General features: G+C 36.0%; 3 protein-coding genes across 11 annotated transcripts; 1 reads left to right on the top strand and 2 right to left on the bottom strand.

Annotated features, from left to right (window-relative positions):
- Positions 1-701: 701 nt before the first annotated feature.
- On the bottom strand, positions 702-11,877 carry LOC139113402 (tripartite motif-containing protein 2-like). 6 transcript variants are annotated; one of them, XM_070674553.1, is made up of 13 exons: positions 11,816-11,877; positions 10,929-11,131; positions 10,611-10,750; positions 10,359-10,531; positions 10,018-10,137; positions 9,655-9,876; positions 4,440-4,594; positions 4,082-4,311; positions 3,544-3,887; positions 3,373-3,440; positions 3,124-3,283; positions 1,736-1,797; positions 702-1,200 (listed from the first exon to the last, which is right to left on the bottom strand). In XM_070674553.1, exons 2-13 carry the CDS (start codon positions 11,108-11,110, stop codon positions 981-983), a joined length of 2,076 nt encoding a protein of 691 aa, XP_070530654.1. In that variant the 5' UTR covers positions 11,111-11,131; positions 11,816-11,877; the 3' UTR covers positions 702-980. The 6 variants fall into 6 exon arrangements, with proteins under 6 accessions (XP_070530654.1, XP_070530653.1, XP_070530656.1 ...); XM_070674552.1 differs by lacking the exon at positions 11,816-11,877 and adding an exon at positions 11,616-11,796; XM_070674555.1 differs by lacking the exon at positions 11,816-11,877 and adding an exon at positions 11,236-11,302.
- LOC139113406 (cyclin-dependent kinase 2-interacting protein-like) lies at positions 11,830-13,255 on the top strand. Its single transcript, XM_070674564.1, has 4 exons — positions 11,830-12,139; positions 12,268-12,491; positions 12,611-12,719; positions 12,818-13,255. The coding sequence occupies exons 1-4, from the start codon at positions 12,124-12,126 to the stop codon at positions 13,012-13,014; spliced, it is 546 nt and encodes a 181-aa protein (XP_070530665.1). The 5' UTR covers positions 11,830-12,123; the 3' UTR covers positions 13,015-13,255.
- On the bottom strand, positions 13,236-21,648 carry Mahj (LisH and WD40 domain-containing protein mahjong). Of its 4 annotated transcripts, none has more exons than XM_070674540.1 (16): positions 21,386-21,648; positions 20,388-20,655; positions 18,847-20,214; positions 18,545-18,754; positions 18,240-18,406; positions 17,225-17,465; positions 17,012-17,134; positions 16,565-16,864; positions 16,109-16,306; positions 15,772-16,019; positions 15,421-15,666; positions 15,131-15,320; positions 14,757-15,050; positions 14,163-14,571; positions 13,845-14,084; positions 13,236-13,708 (listed from the first exon to the last, which is right to left on the bottom strand). In XM_070674540.1, the coding sequence occupies exons 2-16, from the start codon at positions 20,646-20,648 to the stop codon at positions 13,500-13,502; spliced, it is 4,704 nt and encodes a 1,567-aa protein (XP_070530641.1). In that variant the 5' UTR covers positions 20,649-20,655; positions 21,386-21,648; the 3' UTR covers positions 13,236-13,499. The 4 variants fall into 4 exon arrangements, with proteins under 4 accessions (XP_070530641.1, XP_070530640.1, XP_070530638.1 ...); XM_070674539.1 differs by having other exon boundaries at positions 13,236-13,723; positions 21,438-21,646; XM_070674537.1 differs by having other exon boundaries at positions 13,236-13,723; positions 21,386-21,645.
- Positions 21,649-21,707: the final 59 nt, after the last annotated feature.

Genomic DNA, 21,707 nt, shown 5'->3' with positions numbered 1-21,707 from the left:
AATCGATCGGCTGATTACGCCAACGGAAGTGTTCGTAGAATACGCGGATTTCAACTATTGACGGTGTCCCTGGGGAGGCCGCTTTATATATGAAAAGCTTCGGGCTTGCGTAAGGGATGATCGATACCAACCCCTGGGCGGGTTTGCGACCAATGGCGAGCCGGAATCCGCGTTGGACGTTGCTATCAGACTTACGCGGGATTGGCGGACAAACGCTCCAACGAGGGTTTTATCGGTTAGGGCGATAGGGCGCACCTCCGCAGAAATTTTATTCGTCTCCACCCACCACTGCTCCGTCGTCATCTCAACGGCAGACAGCCGAGTGGATTTATTCGCAGGGTGCACGAAAGGGAGCATGGGCCGGGTGGTGGCGGAACAGTTTTTCAATTTCGCCAAGCACGGATGAAATATTACGAGCGTTCTTTTGATTGACAATAATTTTCTTTTCTTTCCTTTTCTTCTGCGTTCCAAACTCTTTATCTCTCCCTTTGTCTTCTGCGCACCTCCACTCACACCCCCTCGCTCATTCACTTTTGCTCTCATATTGATTTGATGTGTGTACATTATTTTCACAGAAAAGGATATTCTGATTTTATATCCAACGCGGTATTTTTATATACATATGTAAAAAGAAAAGTGACACAATATTAGTTAAAGAGACACATAAATAAAAGAAGAAAGAGAATTTTATGATTGATAAAAATTTGTTGCACAGTGCATCTGAAATAAAAGAGTATTAAACGTTATTCCTTTCACGTTTTTTCTCTCTTTTTTTTCAGCTAATTATACCTATGAATGATTTAATTTAGATGGATAAATTTGATGATTACTCACGTCACTCATGACAGCCTGAGAAAACGTCGTCTAGGATGATATCTAGAGAATAGCCAGGACCGAGGTCGACCGCGGTGTCTCTTTTAAGGGCGCGAATATTGGCCTCCTCAATAGTATGAATGGGCCAATATTCAAATGAGCCATGTTTAGTGCACGCGCGACGATAGAAGCGCGGCGGTGCAATTATGCGAGGTGTTAATACGATCACAATGGTGGTTCGCCGGGGTTGTACCAGCCTCCACTACACGCGGACAAGACAAAGTTTTGTCCCCCGTTGAAATGAGTTTGGTGCGAGAGGGCGGCCCGCGGTCGATCCTCGCTGGAGGCATCGCTGAATTATTATTGACGGGTTTACTGAACGATCCGCTGAAACATAATTGGGATTAGACCAGTGAAAGCATGGCACGCTTACGTTAAAGCCTATCGTCGGGTAAAATTGATCTCTCAATGATCTCATTCGTTTTTACATGCTTCCGCGACGGGGAAACAGATTCAAAATTAATACGGTTGAGAAGCAACAAATTATTTTAAACCACACGATTATTTTTAAATGAGATTTCTTTGTGACAAATCTTAAAATTAAATGGCACAGAATAATTTTAAGTTTCGTCTATATTAAATTTACATAAATTTTCATGGATTTTAATTTATTTATTGAAGCTTTCAGAGCAAAATTTTTGTTGCCTTCTCCACCGAATCATTTATGCGGAACATCCCAGATGCAACTTGAATGCGTATCATTTATCGGTCCGCGGCTGCTTGGAAAAGAGCGTGCCGTTTCGAGTATCACCATGACAAATTTCAAGTGAGCCTTGTATCCCCACAAACCATTATTTATCTCAATTTGTCGCGTTTGCTTATGGAAATGGGGAGACGGGGTGGCTGAGAGATTCACTGATACCTCGCTATAGTTTTCCTTCTATCGTTCGCACGTGTATCGATCCGACGTGAATCGTAATGTATCTGAAAAAGTTATATAATAAATGAGCAGGCTTATATGTAAAGTTATATTTATAAATAATAGGTGAACATGCACGTCATCATATCTATTTAAGTAAATTATGTTTTATTTTATATAGCATAAATATATTTATAATGTATTATATAAAATAAAAAAATCACGTATTATATTGAACGTATTAATAATTAAATCTAAATGTGAACATTTATAGTTATATTAAAGCACAGAAATAGTAATACTAATAAAGTATAAAAATTAATGTTCTACGAAAGAAAAAAAAAAAAAAAAAAAAAAGGAACAGAATCTGAAAATAAAGCTATGGATCAACAAAAAGAGATTATCTTAAAGATCAATCGACACATTTTAATTTATACGTTATCTAATCGAATATCGCGAAATAGATCTGTCCGAGGATCGCAATTGTCGGAGTCAAATCCACTTCCGACTTGTTTCTTTAGACAAGAGGCCCGGTTAGAGATCGACGATATCCAAGCAAACATTTAATTCGCGATTACATTATTTTCGAGGGGCGAGGACCAGTCGACCACCCCACTCCCCTGTCAACGCCAATGCATCCCCCTTAGCACGCACACGCGTGTCCGTCGAACGGTTCGGAACCTACTCGAACCACTCTTCGACCCCTGGAATAATAGAGATTTCACGCCGCAGGGCCCACTACGGTTCTCACAGTAGGGGTCTGGCCTTTCGGACGATTTCTTATTGCCCACTAGTACTATTAACATCCGTGCTCGTCCACGGACATTTAATTTGCTGTACAGCAAGATCGTGTGCCTCTAAGTATCTGTTTATAGTCCCTGGGGATCAATTTGTTTGCCAAATTATTTATTGGTCAAACGGACAGACGAGAACGGCGCCTCGCCGCCACCGCGAATTTGTTTGATCTGCGATTTGAAATGCGGTTGGGAAAAACAAACATTGTCATCCGCGTGTTCTGCATTTTTTATTTTTATCCGTTGAACCGCACCGTTATTGACCCTTTAAATCGCGTATTCGAAATCTCAGCATATTGCACAATTAACGAAAAGGTGGAAAAAATAAATTATAAAGCAAAAAAATTAACTTGAAGAATTATTCTAATAAAATTAAAACGTCGACCTTATTCGTCGAAAAAAATTTTCAAGCGTATTACAAAAAGTATAACATTAAACAGAAATTTAACAACTTTTGAAATATTACACCGACATTGGAATTAAAAGCTACGAAAAAAAAAACTTTTCTAAAGGCACTTGTATATTAATATAATATTAAAATAAATATATAAAATTACTCCTGCTATCGGAAACTAAAATCTTGTAATTATTTATTACCAATAAACCGGATATCCATGCAAACTTATGTCCCCGAGTCTTCTTGGCACCTAATATCCGTAGAAATTTGCCTTCCGGGGAAAAAATCTGCACTCTACCATTTCCAGCATCACCAACAATGATGTATCCTTTCGCGTCTATCGTTATTATCTCAGGTGATCTACGAATTAAAAACTATCCTTTAATAAATGTCCAAGCTTTAATAATAATATAAAAGTAGAGTCGATAAAATAATAATTTTATATCAACCTAAATAAGCCTTTTGCGGTACCGATGCCACCGATCGACTGAAGAATTTGCCCATCGTGATTGAATATCTGCTTTTCAGAATACGTATCTTTACAACGTTCACTGACACAACAAACTAGTTTAATTCAGAAGAAGGCAGACGAATATCTAAAGCGATCTTAAAAATTGTACCTTTACTTTGTGATTGCCGGAATCGGCAATGGCAACGCACGTTGTTGTGACAGCCACGTCGGTCGGTTGATTCAACTGACTCGCGGCTGGAGAGGTTCTGCGGAATCTAACAGTGCCTCTTGCGCTTTTACCTTTGGGTCCAATACTGTCCAGATACGAGCCATTCTTTTCAAGAATCTGGATGCGATTGTTGCCAGTATCAGCGACGTAAAGCACGCTACGTTCGGGATGAAACGCAATTCCTTCCGGCGAGTACAGCTCCGACTCATTGTGACCCTTAACGCACATGCGGCGAACAAGCTCGCCCTTGTGATCGAACACGAAGATACAGTGCTTCCATTTATCTGCAAGAAGCGAACATTTTTCATTAACGCAGAAGAAGCAAGAGTAAATAACGCGCGCTTCGCAACGTGTATTAGTATTAAAAAAAAAATAGCGTGCTATTTTATCTATTTAACGTTGATTATTATAATTTGAAAACTTGACTACGTCCCGTCTTTACGAATTATTTCGCTGGCCAAAGTTTAAATGTCGAAACCTGTCACGTATATCTCGTCGTGTTCTTGCAGGAAGGCGACTCCTTGAGGTGCCATCATCTCTTGGTGATGAATTTTACGTACGAATTTGAAAGTCCTGTCGAGTATGGTAACCCGACCCGATCCCGGACAGGTTACGATGATGTTGTCCCTCCAGGAATCGATAGCAAGCGCCGATGGTCGCAGCACTGTGTCACGGGTCACGATAATTTTTGGGGTGAAATTTTTCCGCCTGCAAATTAGTACGTTTATTTTCACGCACAGTCACGCATCGTATTACATATTTTACATTATATATATTTAAATTCAAAGTACGCACAAATGTATTTAAAATAGTTGTATCTTAAAGAATCTACTTACTTGCAGAAAGGTTTAGTTTTTTTTTTTATAAACGTCCGTTTGTGCTTATTAATTCTCTGGAGCTCTATTTCAACATCGTTCAGTTCCGACTCCCAAATACTAACTGCTGCCATTACTTCCGAGGCCTTTTGCTGGAGGTCTAAGAACGTCTGCACCTGAAATGAATACAATTTAGCGTATCATTAGAACCGATTAAATTTACTACGAAAGACTGCAGCTTATATGCGCGTTTAATAAAACGTCGGCTTGCAAACGAACACGATAATTCATTCAATACGATTAAAGTAGATAGGTTTTCATTTTCAACGCCGACAAAAGTTTCCTTCGGGGCGAGAAATTGAGCTTCTCATCGCGGTAATAAATCGAATGAACAAAAATGAAATATGCAGAGCAATGCAGTTGACGTTCTTCGCCGCAAATCCCGCGTGGTGTGCACCGACGCGTCGCTAAATTGCGGTCAATTTCTGGTATAAAGAGAAATGAAGAGAAAAAGAGAGCGGGAGAGAAAGAGAGAGAATACGGGGAGAGAGAGAAAGAGAAGAAAGAGAGAAGGAAAAAAAAAAGAGAGCGGCGAGCTTTGTGCTTTCTGGCACTTACGGTACCCCGAAGTCGTACCACCGGCGCGCGGCGTTCACGTGGCAAAGTGTGCGGACCCTTTGTCCCGATCGCGTGCCCTCTTTCTCTCTTTCTTGCTCACCCTGGCCGTTCGCGATCGTCCCCGAATAGGAGGATCGCTGCGATTCAATGTGCAAAGACACGTGTACCAAATAGGCTTGGTTGCCTAAAGCCTGTTTGGTCCAGCGGTGAATCTTCGACGTCGCGACAATTCCCCAATGCCATAATCTCGCAAAGGACCTTCACCGATTTCTTTCCTATATATTACAATAAAAATTAAAGAACACGCACGCAGATTTAAAAAAAAATATTCACGTTAGTGTATACCTGTTTCTATCACTAGTCTTTAAAAACCATGCGCTTAAAAAAAACGCTCACAATTATGTAATGCATCCTATCTGTCTCTCCTTTCTTTTCTTCTTTTCTGTTTTATACGGATTAAAAAATTCCGTATTCGCAGCATTTATTTTTGCGTCATATATGATTTATCAAATTGTACAAAGTGCATCTCAACCGGTGACTTCAAAGAGTGGGCGCGAAGCACGTCCGTCGTCGTTTTTTCGCGACACTTAGCGTGCCGATATGTTTCACGCCAATCAGGCGGACAGCGCGACGCGTGCCGATAAAATGGTCACCCAAGAATCGACATCTCTGTCCGACAATTTGGTGCCTCTGCTCTGCGAAAGTCGCCAGTTGAACGGCTCGCCGTATCCAGCGATATAAAAAAAAACATTTAAATGCAAGAAATGTGAAGAAGGCATTTTTAACGGAAAAAAATTCGAAAGCAAAAATATAATTGTACGTTTATGTGAATTCTTTTCGGTCGTTTTACGTTTCAACTACTTCTGAAAATAGATTCGTAGACAATTATTAAAAGCTCATTAAAAACTGTTGACTAAAATAATTTTTTATACGCTGAATATGGAAGAACTTATCTATATAAGAATATCCAAATAATTAGTTGACGTTATTTATCGTCACTTTCGTATTAAATTGACGTTTCTAACGACACTTTGATGTCAAGATGACGATAAATGACGTTAGCTCGCCACCTAGTAATTGCATCAAAATTTTTTACAGCACTTTTCTAAGGTATCAGTTTTCCACCCTCTCGTTATAAGCGCGCAACAGCAACTTTGCTTCGACGAGTTCTCTCTCTTTTATTTTCTTTTTTTTTGCCGACCGGCAAATAAGCCAATCTGGAAATCTAGAACTACCTTCCTCCCCATCCCAGTTAGATCGCCGCGACATGCAGCATGACCCGTGCACACGTTCTTTAACCAGCGCGATATAAACATACACGTCGGAATTAATGATAGACCGTTTAGTTACGCGTCAGTTGATTTTCCCAGGGCAGCAGCTTTGTGAATTTCAGGGAGGCAGGAGGTTGAGGGGACTCCGTATCTTGGGGGGATGCGACACGCGCACTTCAATATGTCACTGTGGCTAATTTTAGGGGGCCAACTAGTCTACCACCGGCAACTCCAGGCACCGCCGGACCTCAAAGATGGGAAGGGGGCGTATCGCATCCCGCGAACCTGCAGCAATCAGCATCAGCATCCCAAACTTTCGACCCGATTTTTTCGTGTTGACGCCCGCCATTCCACCCTCCTCATTTCCCGTAATAACGAGTCTTCATGGCATCATTAAGGGGTGCGACGTTTTTTCTTAGAAGCGATCGTGCCGAAAGAATTTCAATAACAATTTCATAAAAGTGCGCACGGTTCCTGAAATAAAGCGTCATTGTCTATTCAAAACTATTTACCATATGTACATGAGAAAACATATTAAAAAAAGAAAAAAAAAAAATCTTTTTTCTTTTTATAAAAATATGCAATTTTATAAATTTTTTATATATCCCTTTAGAAAAAAATTATACTAACGAGTGAGGCATTTTGTAAAATTAGTCTTCTTATAATTTTGTTTGGCCGGCGAATAATGGAAGCAGCGTCACTGAATCATTATCGTTCGCCAGATATGCGGACGATGATGAGTTCGACAATTAAGTGATTTCGGCGAATGATTCGGCGGCGCGTTACATAATTGTCAGGGCAGTCAGTCATCGAGCAAATTTTCCGGACGCGGAGAATATATCTGCGTGCTAACGGACGCGGTAATAAATTGTAAAAGATGATCGGTAATTAACAGTAACTGCAACTGGATAGCGTTTATGCCGTCGCTATGGAATATACGCCCGCCGGTGCCTGTAGCTGACTCTTTATGGTGGGGTGTGCTCGTGACGTGAATTATTAGCCCTTGGGCTCTACAGAGAACCTCCGAATCGGGCCCGCACGTGTATGCGTGTGCACGTGTGTCTCTCCCAGCGTGTGCGGGATCTGTGTTCGCGGGCGTGGCCTGGCGAGGGTGTCGGGCGTGGCTACGAGCCAACCCCGAAAAAGCAACCCCGAGAGAACGTATTTACGGTGAATTGATTCAGGATGGATCCCATTTCGCCCACACGCGAATGTATAAGCTGCAAAATCTGCTTTTCTTACCGGCTTACCTACTCCGAACAAACAGACGAAGAACATTATCACGGGTACTTTTTATCGATATAATCGAGTTATTATAGAAATAAATATAAATATAAAGAATATAAGAATTACAAAATCTTTATATTTTTTATAATTATAAATCTTACGTTTTTGCGTTAATAAGAATTTAACTTATCAATTTAATTTCACACTTACGTCCGTTATCGTCAATGTAACTTTGATTAATCAGAAATTTAAAATCAAGATAAACCAATCGGTTTGGTTTTCTTATTTTTTACGAGGAATATTTCAAGAAGCCTTGCTTTGAGAACTATGAATAAAAATATAATAAAATTAATACAAAATATTTTTAATTATACACTATCGTGGAGAACAACGTGGCAACGAAATTGTAAATGTATCTCATTCGGCTTCCTTGCGGGAAGGTCCTCGATACCTTGAGAATAATCGAATAAGAAATGAAACAGAATGGGCCAGAGAGAAAAGAAAGGAGAGATGTTATATATACATATATATTAATATATAGAAAGAGAGAGAAACTACAGAAGAGAATCGTAAAGGGACAAGCAGAGTGAGAGGAAGAGTTGGAGGAGGAGAAAAGCCGCGTTGCGGAGAAAGAGACAGGATTCAGAAGAGCCTTTGCCATCGTACCAGACCACCGTGCCTGCGTTTGTACAGTGGTAATGGGCTGTCAGGAGCAGACGTTGGCTGCTCGTGCCTTATACACCAACACCATTATCCTCTTGCTATCCCGGGTTAGGTCCTATCGGTTCGCGAACCCTCCCTGAACTCACTCGTCGCATCCCTCTATCTCTCCCCAGCCTCACCACGGCTCATTCCTCGTCGTTATCGTCAGGTTTTTTGCTCGATTTAACGTAGGTACATTTCTGCATTTTATACGAATAACAGCTTTTCTAATTCGAACTCGGTAATGTTCAGTCGATTCTAAATTTCTTCGTAGTTTCTGTTTTCTCGTCATTATTTCTCTCATAACGTAAAATATCGTTCTGCACTTTTCAATTACTTCTTAAAGTGTGAAAAAAAGTTGTATGATATATATAACGTATTAATGTGTTACGGTAATCTTAAAAAAAAAAAAAGAAAAAAAAATTAAATATTGGTTGTATTAAAAATAATAATTAATTAAGAAGACATGTTCTGCTTTCAATAAATGGTAATCTACATAAAATTCAACATGTCATATTTAATTATAACAATAGATATGCTGCTAATTTATTTATACACGCTTGTAAATGCGTCTCTCTTTCTCTCTTTGTGTGTGCATATGATTTCCCGTATCAGTTTTAAAACGTGTCAAAAACAAACTCTATTAAAACATAATCGAGCATCGTTTGAAACACACCTAAAGCAAATGTATTAAACTAAAACGTAAAACAAATGTATTGAATAATATAATGTATAATAATCGAAATAATTTAATTTATTTAGATTATCGTTTATACGAAAAAAATTGAATTAAATTTGCCTCTAATAATTATACTTATTTCGTTTAAAATAAAACCCTTTGTTTAACTAGAATAACGAATTCATGATTAGATATAGTGTATATAAGAGAATTTTTTTGCGACCTTTGCCTATGCTGCATAACTAATTTGCTGCCTAATCTAACAATTCTGTTATCGGGATCGTTTTTTAGATCTAATGTCTCGTTTGTCTTACTGACTTTGTAGAAAACGATGAAAATTCTGACTAAACTCAACAACCCCTAGTTCTCGACCAGCTTCACATGCTCGCCATCCTCCTCCCGGCCCCTCTGCCCACCCTTCCACGTGCCTTCCTCCTCCCAAGTAATCAATACTGTGAGGCGTCCTGCACAGGACAGGTACAATGCTGGTCCAGATTTTAGAACTGGAGGAGAGATCGCGAAGTGCACCGTCAGAAGGAGCAGAGAAAACCCAGTTTACTTTATCTCAGAAAAAAACAGACTACCTTCGATAATCCGATAACTTTTCTCGAGTTTATTTTGTTATCATAAATAAATACCGATGTCTTTAATAAATATGTTTCGAAAGACCTCATAAATTTTTTCTCACACTTAAAATAAGTTTTAAAAAAAAAATTGCAAAGACTTAAAAGTATCATACCTTTTCTTCGTTGTCAGATAGTGTATCGTACAAGAGTTCTTTCTCTTCTTTTATTTCCGTCTGAGCCGCCTGCATCTTTAGTCTGATGTCATCAACTGATTTTTCCCCCGTAGCAATTATGCACTCCACCTTTTTAATCAGGTTCTCCCGTTTTTTATTAAGTTCCTTTATTTGGCCATCGATGTCTCTATTAATGAATTCCATCGTTTCGTTTGCTTTGCTCTGTAACACATTGTTCATTTAATTTCGAGTATAACATACTGCGTTTCTAAAAGGACAATTAATTTATTTTATATATAATTTTAGAATTTCTAAAATATTCTTTGTAATTAAACAGTCAATAAATAAATAAATAACGATTACCTCAAAGGTGATTATTTTATCTTCGAATCTTATCGCCGATGTCTCAAGATCTCCATTTATATTACCTAACTCATCTTTCAAATCCTTTACATGATTTGTCCAGCAGTCATCACAAAATCTCTATGAAAATTTTTTAATATCACAAAAATTTGTTATTTTTTACCACTTTATTTGATAGACGTAACTAATTTTTTAATAAAATATTATTTAAGTTAATAAATAATTATTATAATGATATACTTCTGCGCGAAATTGAAAATAATAATTTGGATCTATTTTATTCCGGAATATAAATAATTACAGAAATTATATTAATATCAAAATATGAACCACATACTTACGCGTTTGCAATGTTTGCATTTGTTTAAAATCCTGTAAATCTCACCGCAGGCACGACATGTTTCATCACGCATCTTTGGTGGTAAAGGCGCAAAGCTCACTATACTTTTATATTCCTTTTCTTCTGATGTTGCAATCACTGCTAAATTACATGTAGGACAAATCGATTTGCCATCTAAAATAAACGGGCTTGTAAAAATTAAACGAGATATATGTATCTATTAGATGATTTAATGACATCAAATCAAATTCACCTCTTCTTTGTGATATCATGAAACGATTTTTAAAACATTTCAAACAGAAGATATGTCGGCATTTCATCATTTTAGGCGAGTTTACTCTGCTGTTGCATACCATACATTGTAGCACATTGATAGATTCAAACGATGCCGTCCTAAAAAAAAAAAAAAAATATATATATATATAATATATATGTTAATAAAAAAATTACGTTGACTAAAAATAAAAGGAATGACAATTAAAATTAGATCAAATTAAATATTACTACAAAATATAATTAATAAAATTACATAAAATTATTAAATAACATATAAACGTTCGGCTAATCATACTTGTGAAGACGGCCGTTTAAAGCTTTCGACGAAGGATTTCGGAATTCCAGTCTTCTGTCAATGGAAACGGATCTGCTTCTCGAGATCTTTGGTACACGACTTATCTCTCGCCCATTCGAGTTTGACACAGGAACGTTTTCTGAAGCTGAATGCAACGGGCGTGGCAATTGTCGCTTAACCATTGTTCCTTAAATTTTTATTTGCTGCAAATTATATATATTATATAGAATTTAAAATAAACAGAATTTAATCATCTAAAAATGGCTATGCTTTACACTACGTATACGTATTGCTCGTATAATATTACGTCGAATAGAGGTAGATTATGGTACCGTGTCGATGTACAGTTTGACGAAAGCTGATAAAACCTATTCGGATAACAAGTTTTATCTCGTCGAAGCCATAAGTGGTAACTACGAATCGTAATATTTGCTGCGATAAGATAAACGTTTAAAATCTATTTGATTTTTATTAGTAAAACTTAATTGCAAATGTTTCAATAAATAATCGAAAATTAATAAAAAAATACACTGCCAGTCTAAGGTATTAATTTTCTGAATTAGATTTCGAGCCAACTTTTTCGATAGATACAGATTATAGAAATCAGTAGTTACATAAAACACATATGTAGTCATATGTATATGCTGTAACGTCTATAGGAAGTATTCGTGATCGTGCTAATCTCACCTCCGCGTTTTGTGCACGTAGAAGCGCCGGTTTATCGTGACAGAGATTCGAAGGATCTAACCCTCTTTTTTGTATTAAATATTCGAAGTTCAAGGAAACAAGGGAAACAGTTTGACACCTGCGTTAACTTTTGCGCTAAGTGACTCCAAAGTAATTAATCATTTAACAGAAAAGTGTAAAGCAAGTACAGCTCTGCTTACCTCTCCCGTGAACCATTGTGGTTTATTCAACTGTCTTCCCGGCCTCTGATCACGTGATCTCGACACCGTTTTGCGTGATAAATCGCGCGCTGGTTGACGAATTTAGTTAACAGAAAAGACGCAGTTCGTGGTGAGGACGCCACGTACTGCTGGACGTGAGAAAAATTCATAACCTTCATAAAAGCCGATGTTAGTGCAAGGAGGAAGGGAGTCACAGCCAATATCCTTTTTCTAGGATACGTGGAATATCTGTGAAAAAAATATATGTTCGGCAAAATATTCTTTCATAACTTTTGAATTATAAAAATATGATTTCTCCCATCTGTAAGTTATTATACATGTAAATCTACAGCCGTATAAATTTATAGTTCCTTAATTATTAATACGATATTCACAAATAAATATAATTAGAATTTTAGCTTACTTATTTCTATTAAAATAATTCATTACAGATCGGTCCTCGCCTAAATCATCTCAGGGCAGAAATCTAACAGGAACCGCACGCCTTGTGCGCGATTTAGCTGCCGATATTCATGCAAATATACAACAATGGAATAATCTTCATCTCCAAGGAGTAGATTGTTTAAAAGATATAACACAGGAGAAACAAGATAAAAATTATTCCGAGACTTTGCAAGATTTATGTGATAAGCTAGAAAATATTTGTGATACTTTGGTAAAGGTTTTTCTTTTTCCATCATATCTCAGCTGTTTTACTGGCTAAAATAATTTTGTCAAAATTAATATTTTCTTTAAAACTTAATAATTTCAATAAAATGGTGACTTTATTTATAGGATGGAATAGTTGAAAACCTAGAAAAAATTAAAAATCAATTAATAACAGTATCAGCTCTACATACAACTGCAGATAAATTATTTATAACATGGCCAATAACAAAATTTGGTAAGGACAATTTTAATATCTAATTAAAAATACCTGCAAAACATACATATTACTTATACCTTTTTCTTTTAATTGAATTTTGTTGTAATAATGTTTAGGTGAAGTAGCAGAAACTATACATAAAGCATATCATATGGAAACGAAATTAAAACGAAAATTATTTGAAAATGTTGCCCACAATTATACAGAATCTTGGAAGATGCTTCATCTTGCAGCATGGGTGTACCAACCTTTAATAACTGAAGATTTAACGATTTTATTAGAATCGTTGCTTACTGAAACTGGTCATAGATAATGAGAACTTATATATTTTTTAACTCGGTCAGTTACTGATAACTTACAATTATCAAAAAACAAAGACATAAAATTGCATTTGTTTTATTATTATTAATGTAACCTTAGAAAATTTTTTATGTATTTTTACGACTTATTTCAAATCACGAAATAATACTTGTTATCAAACGTATATGTAGCCTTAAAATATTTGTATGTCACAAACTAATATTTGGCATATGATTAAAAAGAACATACAACATGGTTTATTTAATAATTAAACAGAAATCATAATAATCATTTACACTTATCTGTAATTTTAAAAGTACAATGTGTACTTCCATGTAAAATAAGCCGACGTCCAAATTACAATGGGAGAAATTAGTTATAAATGTACATTTAGAATATTCAATTAATAACCACGATAAAATTCTTTTTTCAATACTTATTATATATGTATATATATATGTATACGTATATGCACAAACTTATATTTCTTAATGATGTTCACGAAAACAGTATCTCCAAGTCATCCATATCTGATAAAGAGAAATCGTCTGATAGATCGTGAATATCGGCATTAGGATCGTAATCTGTACTATCGTCACCAGAATCATCGTCATCGCCACCATCATCATCATCATCGTTATCGCCATCATCATCATTATTTTCTCTATCGTTCTGATCGTTTTCATCACCATTGTCCGCACCAGCATCTGCATTATCACCATCTGTTTTTTTAGAATTCAAGTAAATTCTAATTTCATGTTTTAACGTGAAAATTTATATACGCGCAAAACGTTAAAATATTTTAAAGATAAATAATATAATGATAATTATATAACAGCCTACCATCTGCATTATTATCATCAGATGCGTCCTCATCACCATCATCATCGCTGGCATCGATGTCGTCTTCTTCATCGTCCTCGTCAGCTTCATCCTCATCATCTCTTCGTCTTCCAACATCATATAACCTCGCACATGATTCCTGTATGCTGGAAAATTCACCCAAGTTTTCTACTATCGCGATCTGAGTATCAAATTTGTTGCACGCAAGACTATAGATTCCTCTTTTTACATCACAAGTTGCTGAAATATATAAAATTAATTATAAAATAATTTTTAAAAAATGTTTATTATATTTTTTAAATATTAATAATTTCTTACCAATATTACTATAATCTAAAGCATCGAGAGTTTTAAAGGAAGTTGAATAATGAGAATCATTTTCATTGTCTTGATCTAACGAGACTGCATATATAATATTGTTAACGGGTGAAAAAATTACTTCCATGTCATCAAGTGTGGGAACAGTCTTAAGTAAATGAAACGTTCTCAAATCCCATACTTCGGTATTAGATACAACTTCAGTTCCATTTGGGTGAAAAACTCCGTTTAATGTTTGATTTAATTTGTCGAATTTGTGAATTTCTTTGCCTGAATTGACATCCCATAATATTCCATCACTAAGTACTAATTCATCATTCATACTAAAAGTTGCGCGATTTTTAGTATATTGATTTGAAATGGATGGCGTCAAAGTTGTTAATAATTTTCCAGTTCCTATATCATATATCTACAATGGAAAGAAAAAGCATATAATCTTACTTAAATCTTTTAAAACAATTTAAGATACGATGCAACTAAATTAACTAAAAATATATATTTATAAAATAATAATTAATTGTTAATACGGACGATATTATTTTCGCTATGCAGCATTAATAGAATTAAATACCAGTAAAGTCAGAGTATATTTACCGTTGCACTTTCTCCTTGAGTACCAATTATTCTATCTTGCAATTTGCCAAATTCCACATAATCTTCATTTTCTAAGGATAATTTTGATTCAAAAAATGCTCCTATATCCCAGAGCACTGACATGGGACTTCTCCAAGCAGTAGAGGTTAATAGAAGATTACCACGCTGATTGCATTCCATGTGATACACATACGATTCATGGCATTGATAAGTTGCCTCTTCCATTCCTGTATGGACATTGAACATTTTGATGTCTCCAGCATGGGTGCCCAAAATGAGATATTGTGTGCAAGGCTGTATTCAAAAGTATAATTAAGATATACATATATATATATACATAAAATAATTGTTTATGATAATAAATTAAAATTTACCGAAAAAGTACAACAAGTAAATATTTCTCCAATATCGGTAGGCCGAAAAGTTTTGATAGGACAAAAACGACTATAAATGTGTCTTCTATCTAATCTTCTGCCATCCATTCCTAATGCTCGTCTTGCTAATCTTACTGTTACGTTCGTAGGCGAAGAATTTTTTGTACACGGATCTGGACATTTGTGCGGTCTGTAATATTAATTAAAATACATTTAAAAAAATCAAATTAATGGCATTTTAAACATTTTGCAAACTTTCTTTATTTTTAGAAAAGAAAAGTGTTACTTACTCGAAAAGATTAAATTGCGGGCACGTTACCATGGGATTTTTACAGAGAGCATGTTGATTAGTTAAATATTCTGTGATAATAGAATCGAGAGTAACCGATACATTAGAAGTGGCTACACCAGGCCCTCCGCCACTTCCGGGATCTCTGAAAATCTGTTTCTGTAAAGATCTGCAATTATTTGTTTGAGGTTGAATTGTAGATTGATAACTAGTTGGAATGACTAGAGGCTGCCTTTCGGATAATTTCCTAGAAAAAACAATTAATGTTTTTTAATTTAAATTTAATTTAATTTAAATTAAAAACAGGACAATATCAATTATAAACATATTGAGGTATATCTATATAACTTACTTTTGATTAATTTGTAATTTAATTGGCTGATTTGCATTATTTGAAATAATATTTTGATTCAAACAATCTGAAAGTTTCAATCGGATGTTATTATTCACAGATGGTGAACCAGCACACGAACCCGTATGAGATATAAATCGCGATGACGATGTAGGAGTAGTACTGCTTCTACAAGTATTTTCTCTTGGCGTACATCTGCTTGTATTGTATAAATTGACAGGAGCACCTGGAGAAAAACTATTCCTTGGCTAAAAAAAAAAAAAAAAAATAAAAATTGTAATATTTTATTACAAAAAATGTAACTTAAAAGTTTTCAACCTCAATAGTTTTAACTTACGGTTACACTTGCAGGATTTCGGTATGTAAAAGGTTGATATGTTGTTACAGATCTCATAATTGAAGAAGATTCCAAATTTGCTTCTCTATGTAACATACTAGCCGTTTCAGTTAAACCTTTTGACATGAGATGCTGATATATTAATTGATTAAGTTGTTGTTCATTATATTGTATTCTTGTTTGAGCTACAACATTGGCCTACAAAAAAATATTTTATTAAATAAAAAAATTGAAAAACGTGTGATTATTTTAAGATAAGAGGTATGCACGTAAATCAGTGCTCGGAATAAAATGCACATTTCGGCCCGATTCTAAATACTCCTCCTCCGTTCCCCCCACTACAGCCGCAAAGACTAGTGGCCGAGTTGCCGATCGCGCGTGTACGAAGGAGTATTTAGAATCGGGCCGAAATGTGCTTTTTATTCCGAGCACTGATGTAAATTAAAAACAACTTACCCTATGTAAACTAACTAAAGAAATTTCATATTCTGCACCTGTTGGTTTAGCTTTACCAGATACTCTTTCCATTAATTCGAGAGCATATTTTTGAAAAGTTACGTGTTCTTGACGTTTCTCTTGTAAAATAGGATCTTTCATAAGTGCCTGAATTTGCCCATTCGTAAACATTGGTAATTTGCTAATAATCTGCCTAACTTTCTCACTACGTGCTAGACCAGCTAGTGCACGGCACGCCAACGCTCGTATGCTATCGGCATCAGTAATGGGGGTTTTTACCATCATTAATTGTAGTAACACCTAGTACGAAAAAATAACTGTTGTATAAATTACGGGATTTATATACGACATTTTTATAAAATTATATATGACTTTTCGTTTTTAATTATAATTTCCTACCAATAGTTTTCAAGAACATGTCGTTTGAGACACTCTGTATATACGTACCATTATTCCGTTATTTGATCTAACGCTTTCCCATACTTTTTGTATCAATTCTTCGCTGTTGTGAATATTAGCTTTTTTCTTAGCAGATCCAGTTATAGAATATCTAGCTACATTACCTCCAACCTTAAAAAAATCGCCAAATATTAATTATATTATTTTAAAAAGATAAAATAAAACGTATAAAAAAAAATGTATGTAAAATAAAAAACGTACTCTGTTTATAGGAGCACATACACAATTAATTACAGCTCTAAGTGCTGCTCTTTGTACATCAGCATCTGCAATAATTTCACATTCAGCTGCGGCTAGCAAAAGATTAATCGCCATTGTCATCGACATGTCTGGCATATCGACTTTTTCACACAGCAGCAGCATAACTTTTGGTACCACGGAACAAATTGCGATAACATCTAAACATGATCTGACTGTTTCTGCACTAGAAGTAGTATGTACTCTAAAAAAAAATATATATATATATAATTAAAAAAATAATTTTATATTTTAATATTTATAAATTATATATATAAAAATTAATTTATAAGTTATAACACAAATTATAAAAATTTCGTTGATTTTCGTTAATATAGATCAGCGCTCAGAATTAGTAGCCCAGTTCGGCCGATTTCTGATTGTCTCCGCTTCGGTCCCCCACTATCGCTCGAAGCTCGACGGCCGGTTGCCGATCGCCCGGGAGACGCTTTAACTCAGAAGCGTTCCTATGTATATTCACGCTGGAATTATACACTTTAATAAATAATTAATAAATTTTTTTTTAATTAATAATTCATATAATTACGTACATATTACTAATTTCTTATTATCATTTTTATTATTTTTATTAAAATACTGTATGGCCGAGTTTCAAACATATAAAAATGTATTTTAATATATATAATTTTATATGTTTGAAACTCGGCTACACAGTAAAATAATTATTAAAATAATAAAAATGTTAATAATAAGAAATTAGTAATATGTAATTATATAAATTGATAATTAAGAAAAAGAATTTTATTAATTATTTAATAAAGTGTATGATTCTAACGTGAATATAAGTAGGAACGCTCGTAAGTTAAAGCGTCTCGCGGGCGATCGGCAGCCGGCCGTCGAGCTTCGAGCGATGGTAGGAGACCGAAGGCGGAGACGATCAAAAATCGGCTGAACTAAGCTACTAATTCCGAGCGCTGATATAGATGTAGTATTTAATACTAATTATATATCAACTTACCGTCCACTGTAATTCCATTCACGAGCGAAAGCTATAATTTGCAGAAGCAATGTGATACCACCTAAACGATATAACTCTTCCACTGGTGGCCATACCGCTCTAACTGACATTAACTCTTGGAGAATTTCCACTTTTGCCTGAACTTCTTCGTTGCTAAATTTGCATGGCTAAAATAATAAACATGTTTTAAAAATATATTAATTAGGCGAATAAATCGTACAATAATTCTCGTAATTAAATACAACTGAAATAAAAGTAAAAAAAAAAAAATATTTTTTTTTTTAATGCACAATTATTACGCTTACCTTGTAGGGTGGTAAAGAAGGCTGCCACGTATCGCGTTCAGCTCGAACGTTTTCTGCACGTTGCAATTGTTCGGCTTTCAAATGCAGATGTGCTTCCATGTACCTTTTCAAAGCAACAGCTACATGCCGTACAATCTGCCTTGATGCACACTCTTCATCATCGTTTATAGTTGGTTCCTCTTCGATATTTAGAATTGGTAAAGTCGATATCTATAGCAAAATTTAATTATATTCTAGTTTATTAAATATTTAAATAAATATAATTTTTATTTTAATTAGTGTAAATATTAATATTTTCTTACCACGTTAAATAATTTTCTTAAACCATCCTGCGCATCGAATTCTTCTAGTATAACTTTAAATGGAAAAGAAAAGCCAAAAAACATAGTCGCGTGGCATCGTCCGGAATCGTGACTACGTTCCAGCAACCACAGTGCGTAAGTCACAAGATCGGATATTATATGTTTCGGTAACAAACACACTCGCTCCATAGCATCCTCGCAGTATGCAAGATAATAAAGACATATAGATACGCCCGTTGCCGCAACACTCGGTCTCGGCACATCTAACAACTTTTGCAAACCGCCTACATTTAAAAATTCAATGGAGAACTTTTTGTGACACAACAAGGATGCGAGATACTTGAGAGCCTCAAAAGCGAGTCTGCTATCCTTCGTCTCTCGCACGTTTATGTATTTTAATATCAACTCCAGAGCATTGTGCTCGAACACATGGCCAAGAAATTCTTGATATTCTCCCATTGGTGTGAGGTAACGTAAAATCAGCATTTGCCGAGTTGCGAGAGTAGGAGGATACATTTGAACACTACCAATGACATACGACTCCATCTCGGCCCAGGAAGAATTAGAATTTCCTTCTAGAGTCATATGCACATTGGAACTTTGAGACTGATTAGAAGCTTTTTGTAAATTACATCTGGCAGACGTCGGAGCATTTAAAATTTTCGAAGAGTGTAAACCACTCTGTTTGGAAGGTGTCACCGATAAATTCGAATTACTTGCGGCTTTTGGAATCGATAAAGGTGGAGACATAATCTCGGGATACAGGTCGTTGTTCTTTACAGAAGTTTCATAACCGGAGTTGCTTTTCTTTTTCTTTATTGCTGGCATCTCATTATGTATTGAATCATTCTCGTCGGAAGACAGTGAATCTCGATTTTTCGTAGTTCCATTTACCTGCCATTTTTCTCGTCTCTTGCGCTTTTCGGGAATATCCTTGTCATTATAATCCCCAGCGTTATTCCTATCTTGTCCAAAATGAGCGAATGGCCTAACGTTCTTCTGATAATCTTCGAGCGTTTTTTGCTGGCGGTCTTCAAATGCTTTTTGTTGCAATTTATGCAATCGTTGCAACATTAATGGTACCATTTTAGCGTTTTGATCTCTAAATCCTGTAGCTATATCTTGTACTTCCATGGCTGCAGCCAAAAGGCCAGTTGAGTAGCTTTGTAATGGTTCAATGCTTTTTTCTGCCCAAGAAAATAATCTGTGTATAAGACCTTCCATATCCGGCTGAAATACTGCCGAAGTTTCTAATCCTGGAAGTATATCTAGCATCAGTCGGCAGGCGGCAATATTCAGTTTTCTGACATCTCTTCCAGTTATTCCTGCTCTAGACCAATATGTGTCCCTCAAATAATCATTTATTAACTGAAAACAAAGCATTATCGATAGTATAAAACTATAATTAAAAAAAAATATAGATAATAAATGTATTACAAATATTGTTACATCATTAATAAAAAATAAATTATAATGTACTACTTTCGAATTTTATAACAGTTTTCAAGAAATACTCAGATGTTAATCCCATATGTAATTACCTTTGTCATAAAATTATCCTTTCTAAATAAAACCTTCAATATGTGTCCAAAATTACATTCTGGATCAGTGCGCGATGGATGTCTTTCATCAAATGGATCTGGATCCATTTTCATATAATTTTCTGTTTCAAGTTCTATTATATCTGCTAATCTTTGAAGGATAGGAATGGGATCGTAGTTTAGTGAGCTGTGTTCTTCCTCCCATTGTCGTAAAATCTGTACAACGTCTGTTACATCCGCAAGTGATTCTGCATTTGCCATTATTTATCTGCAAGTACACAAAATATACATTATAATAAATAAAAAAAAAAATTAATTATTGCATAGCGCATTCGACGAGAAAATTATATGAGAGAGCAGTGAACTTTGAACTAGCGTTGCCAATATAGGGCCCGAAAGTTTTCGCCGAAATAGCTCGCGTTGAAATTTTAATACGCGACTTTTATCAAGCGTGGCAATATATCCCGTGCACAATGCCAAGGTTAAGTCCCGCACAAAAGATACAGCGCGGAATCCCCGGTAACGCAAATATTTATAATTTTTAGACGCGTCAAAGTCATTTAAAGAAAAAATTATGTTTGCCGCTTGGCCCAGAAGCGAAATTACGCGCGTCACCTACAAAAGAGGCATCATTAATATTACGACGCGCTCGAGATAGCGGCGTACCGACAACAGAACCTCAAAATCTCAGCGAGGATAAACAAAAAGCTCGATATCAACGGGAATATCAGACGTGTCGTTTGAACGAAGAAAATTTTAATCCTCCGCGAAACCACCTCGACGAGATCGCGCGGCAGAAGATCGGCCGGGCCGGCCGGTAATTCGCGGGATCGCGAGTTTTCGCGACGGGCGCGAAGCTCACGAGCTCACATACTGATTACTGATATCCGCCGCGCGTTACAGCGGCGCGTGTCCGTCGCAGGTTAGGTTCCGCGATACGCATTTCACTTAACAATTTCCATACGGTAATTAGTCCTTATTAATTTCACCGGGGATACCTCTGGTAGCACGGCCGGGTCGATCGCACGGCTGAAGAATTTCGAGACTCACAAATATCACGGTTTTCACGTTTATCCGGCTACACTAGCACTTTGAACAGCGAAGTATATAAATCGGCATGGACTGCCCATACTTCAGGATCTTTGAATAGCTCCCTCTGAATTGCCTTATATTACTAATTTTATAAAAATATTAGACGGGCAACGTGATGCGAATTCGTGGAGCAACCGCGGTTCTCTCTGGTGCGGCGATCACGAAGTCACATGGTACGTTGCCATTTTGTATTTTACGCACACACACGCACGCTTGAATTTCGATGTC

Source organism: Cardiocondyla obscurior, linkage group LG02 (genome assembly GCF_019399895.1).
Source record: "Cardiocondyla obscurior isolate alpha-2009 linkage group LG02, Cobs3.1, whole genome shotgun sequence".
Classification (NCBI taxonomy): domain Eukaryota; kingdom Metazoa; phylum Arthropoda; class Insecta; order Hymenoptera; family Formicidae; genus Cardiocondyla; species Cardiocondyla obscurior.
This window is presented reverse-complemented; position numbering and strand designations above follow the sequence as displayed.

What these genes read in the sequence shown, in the direction of transcription:
- LOC139113402 (XM_070674553.1), bottom strand. Translation starts at nt 11,110, where the DNA reads ATGGTTAAGCGACAATTGCCACGCCCGTTGCATTCAGCTTCAGAAAAC. An exon ending in AATGCAAACATTGCAAACGC is followed by an intron (nt 10,138 to 10,358) that starts GTAAGTATGTGG and finishes AAATTTTCATAG; the next exon opens with AGATTTTGTGATGACTGCTG. An exon ending in CGACGAGATATACGTGACAG is followed by an intron (nt 3,888 to 4,081) that starts GTTTCGACATTT and finishes CGCTTCTTGCAG; the next exon opens with ATAAATGGAAGCACTGTATC.
- LOC139113406 (XM_070674564.1), top strand. An exon ending in AAAATATTTGTGATACTTTG is followed by an intron (nt 12,492 to 12,610) that starts GTAAAGGTTTTT and finishes CTTTATTTATAG; the next exon opens with GATGGAATAGTTGAAAACCT. An exon ending in ATGGCCAATAACAAAATTTG is followed by an intron (nt 12,720 to 12,817) that starts GTAAGGACAATT and finishes AATAATGTTTAG; the next exon opens with GTGAAGTAGCAGAAACTATA.
- Mahj (XM_070674539.1), bottom strand. Translation starts at nt 20,648, where the DNA reads ATGGCAAATGCAGAATCACTTGCGGATGTAACAGACGTTGTACAGATT. An exon ending in AGGATAATTTTATGACAAAG is followed by an intron (nt 20,215 to 20,387) that starts GTAATTACATAT and finishes CTTTGTTTTCAG; the next exon opens with TTAATAAATGATTATTTGAG. An exon ending in TGATGATAATAATGCAGATG is followed by an intron (nt 13,724 to 13,844) that starts GTAGGCTGTTAT and finishes CTAAAAAAACAG; the next exon opens with ATGGTGATAATGCAGATGCT.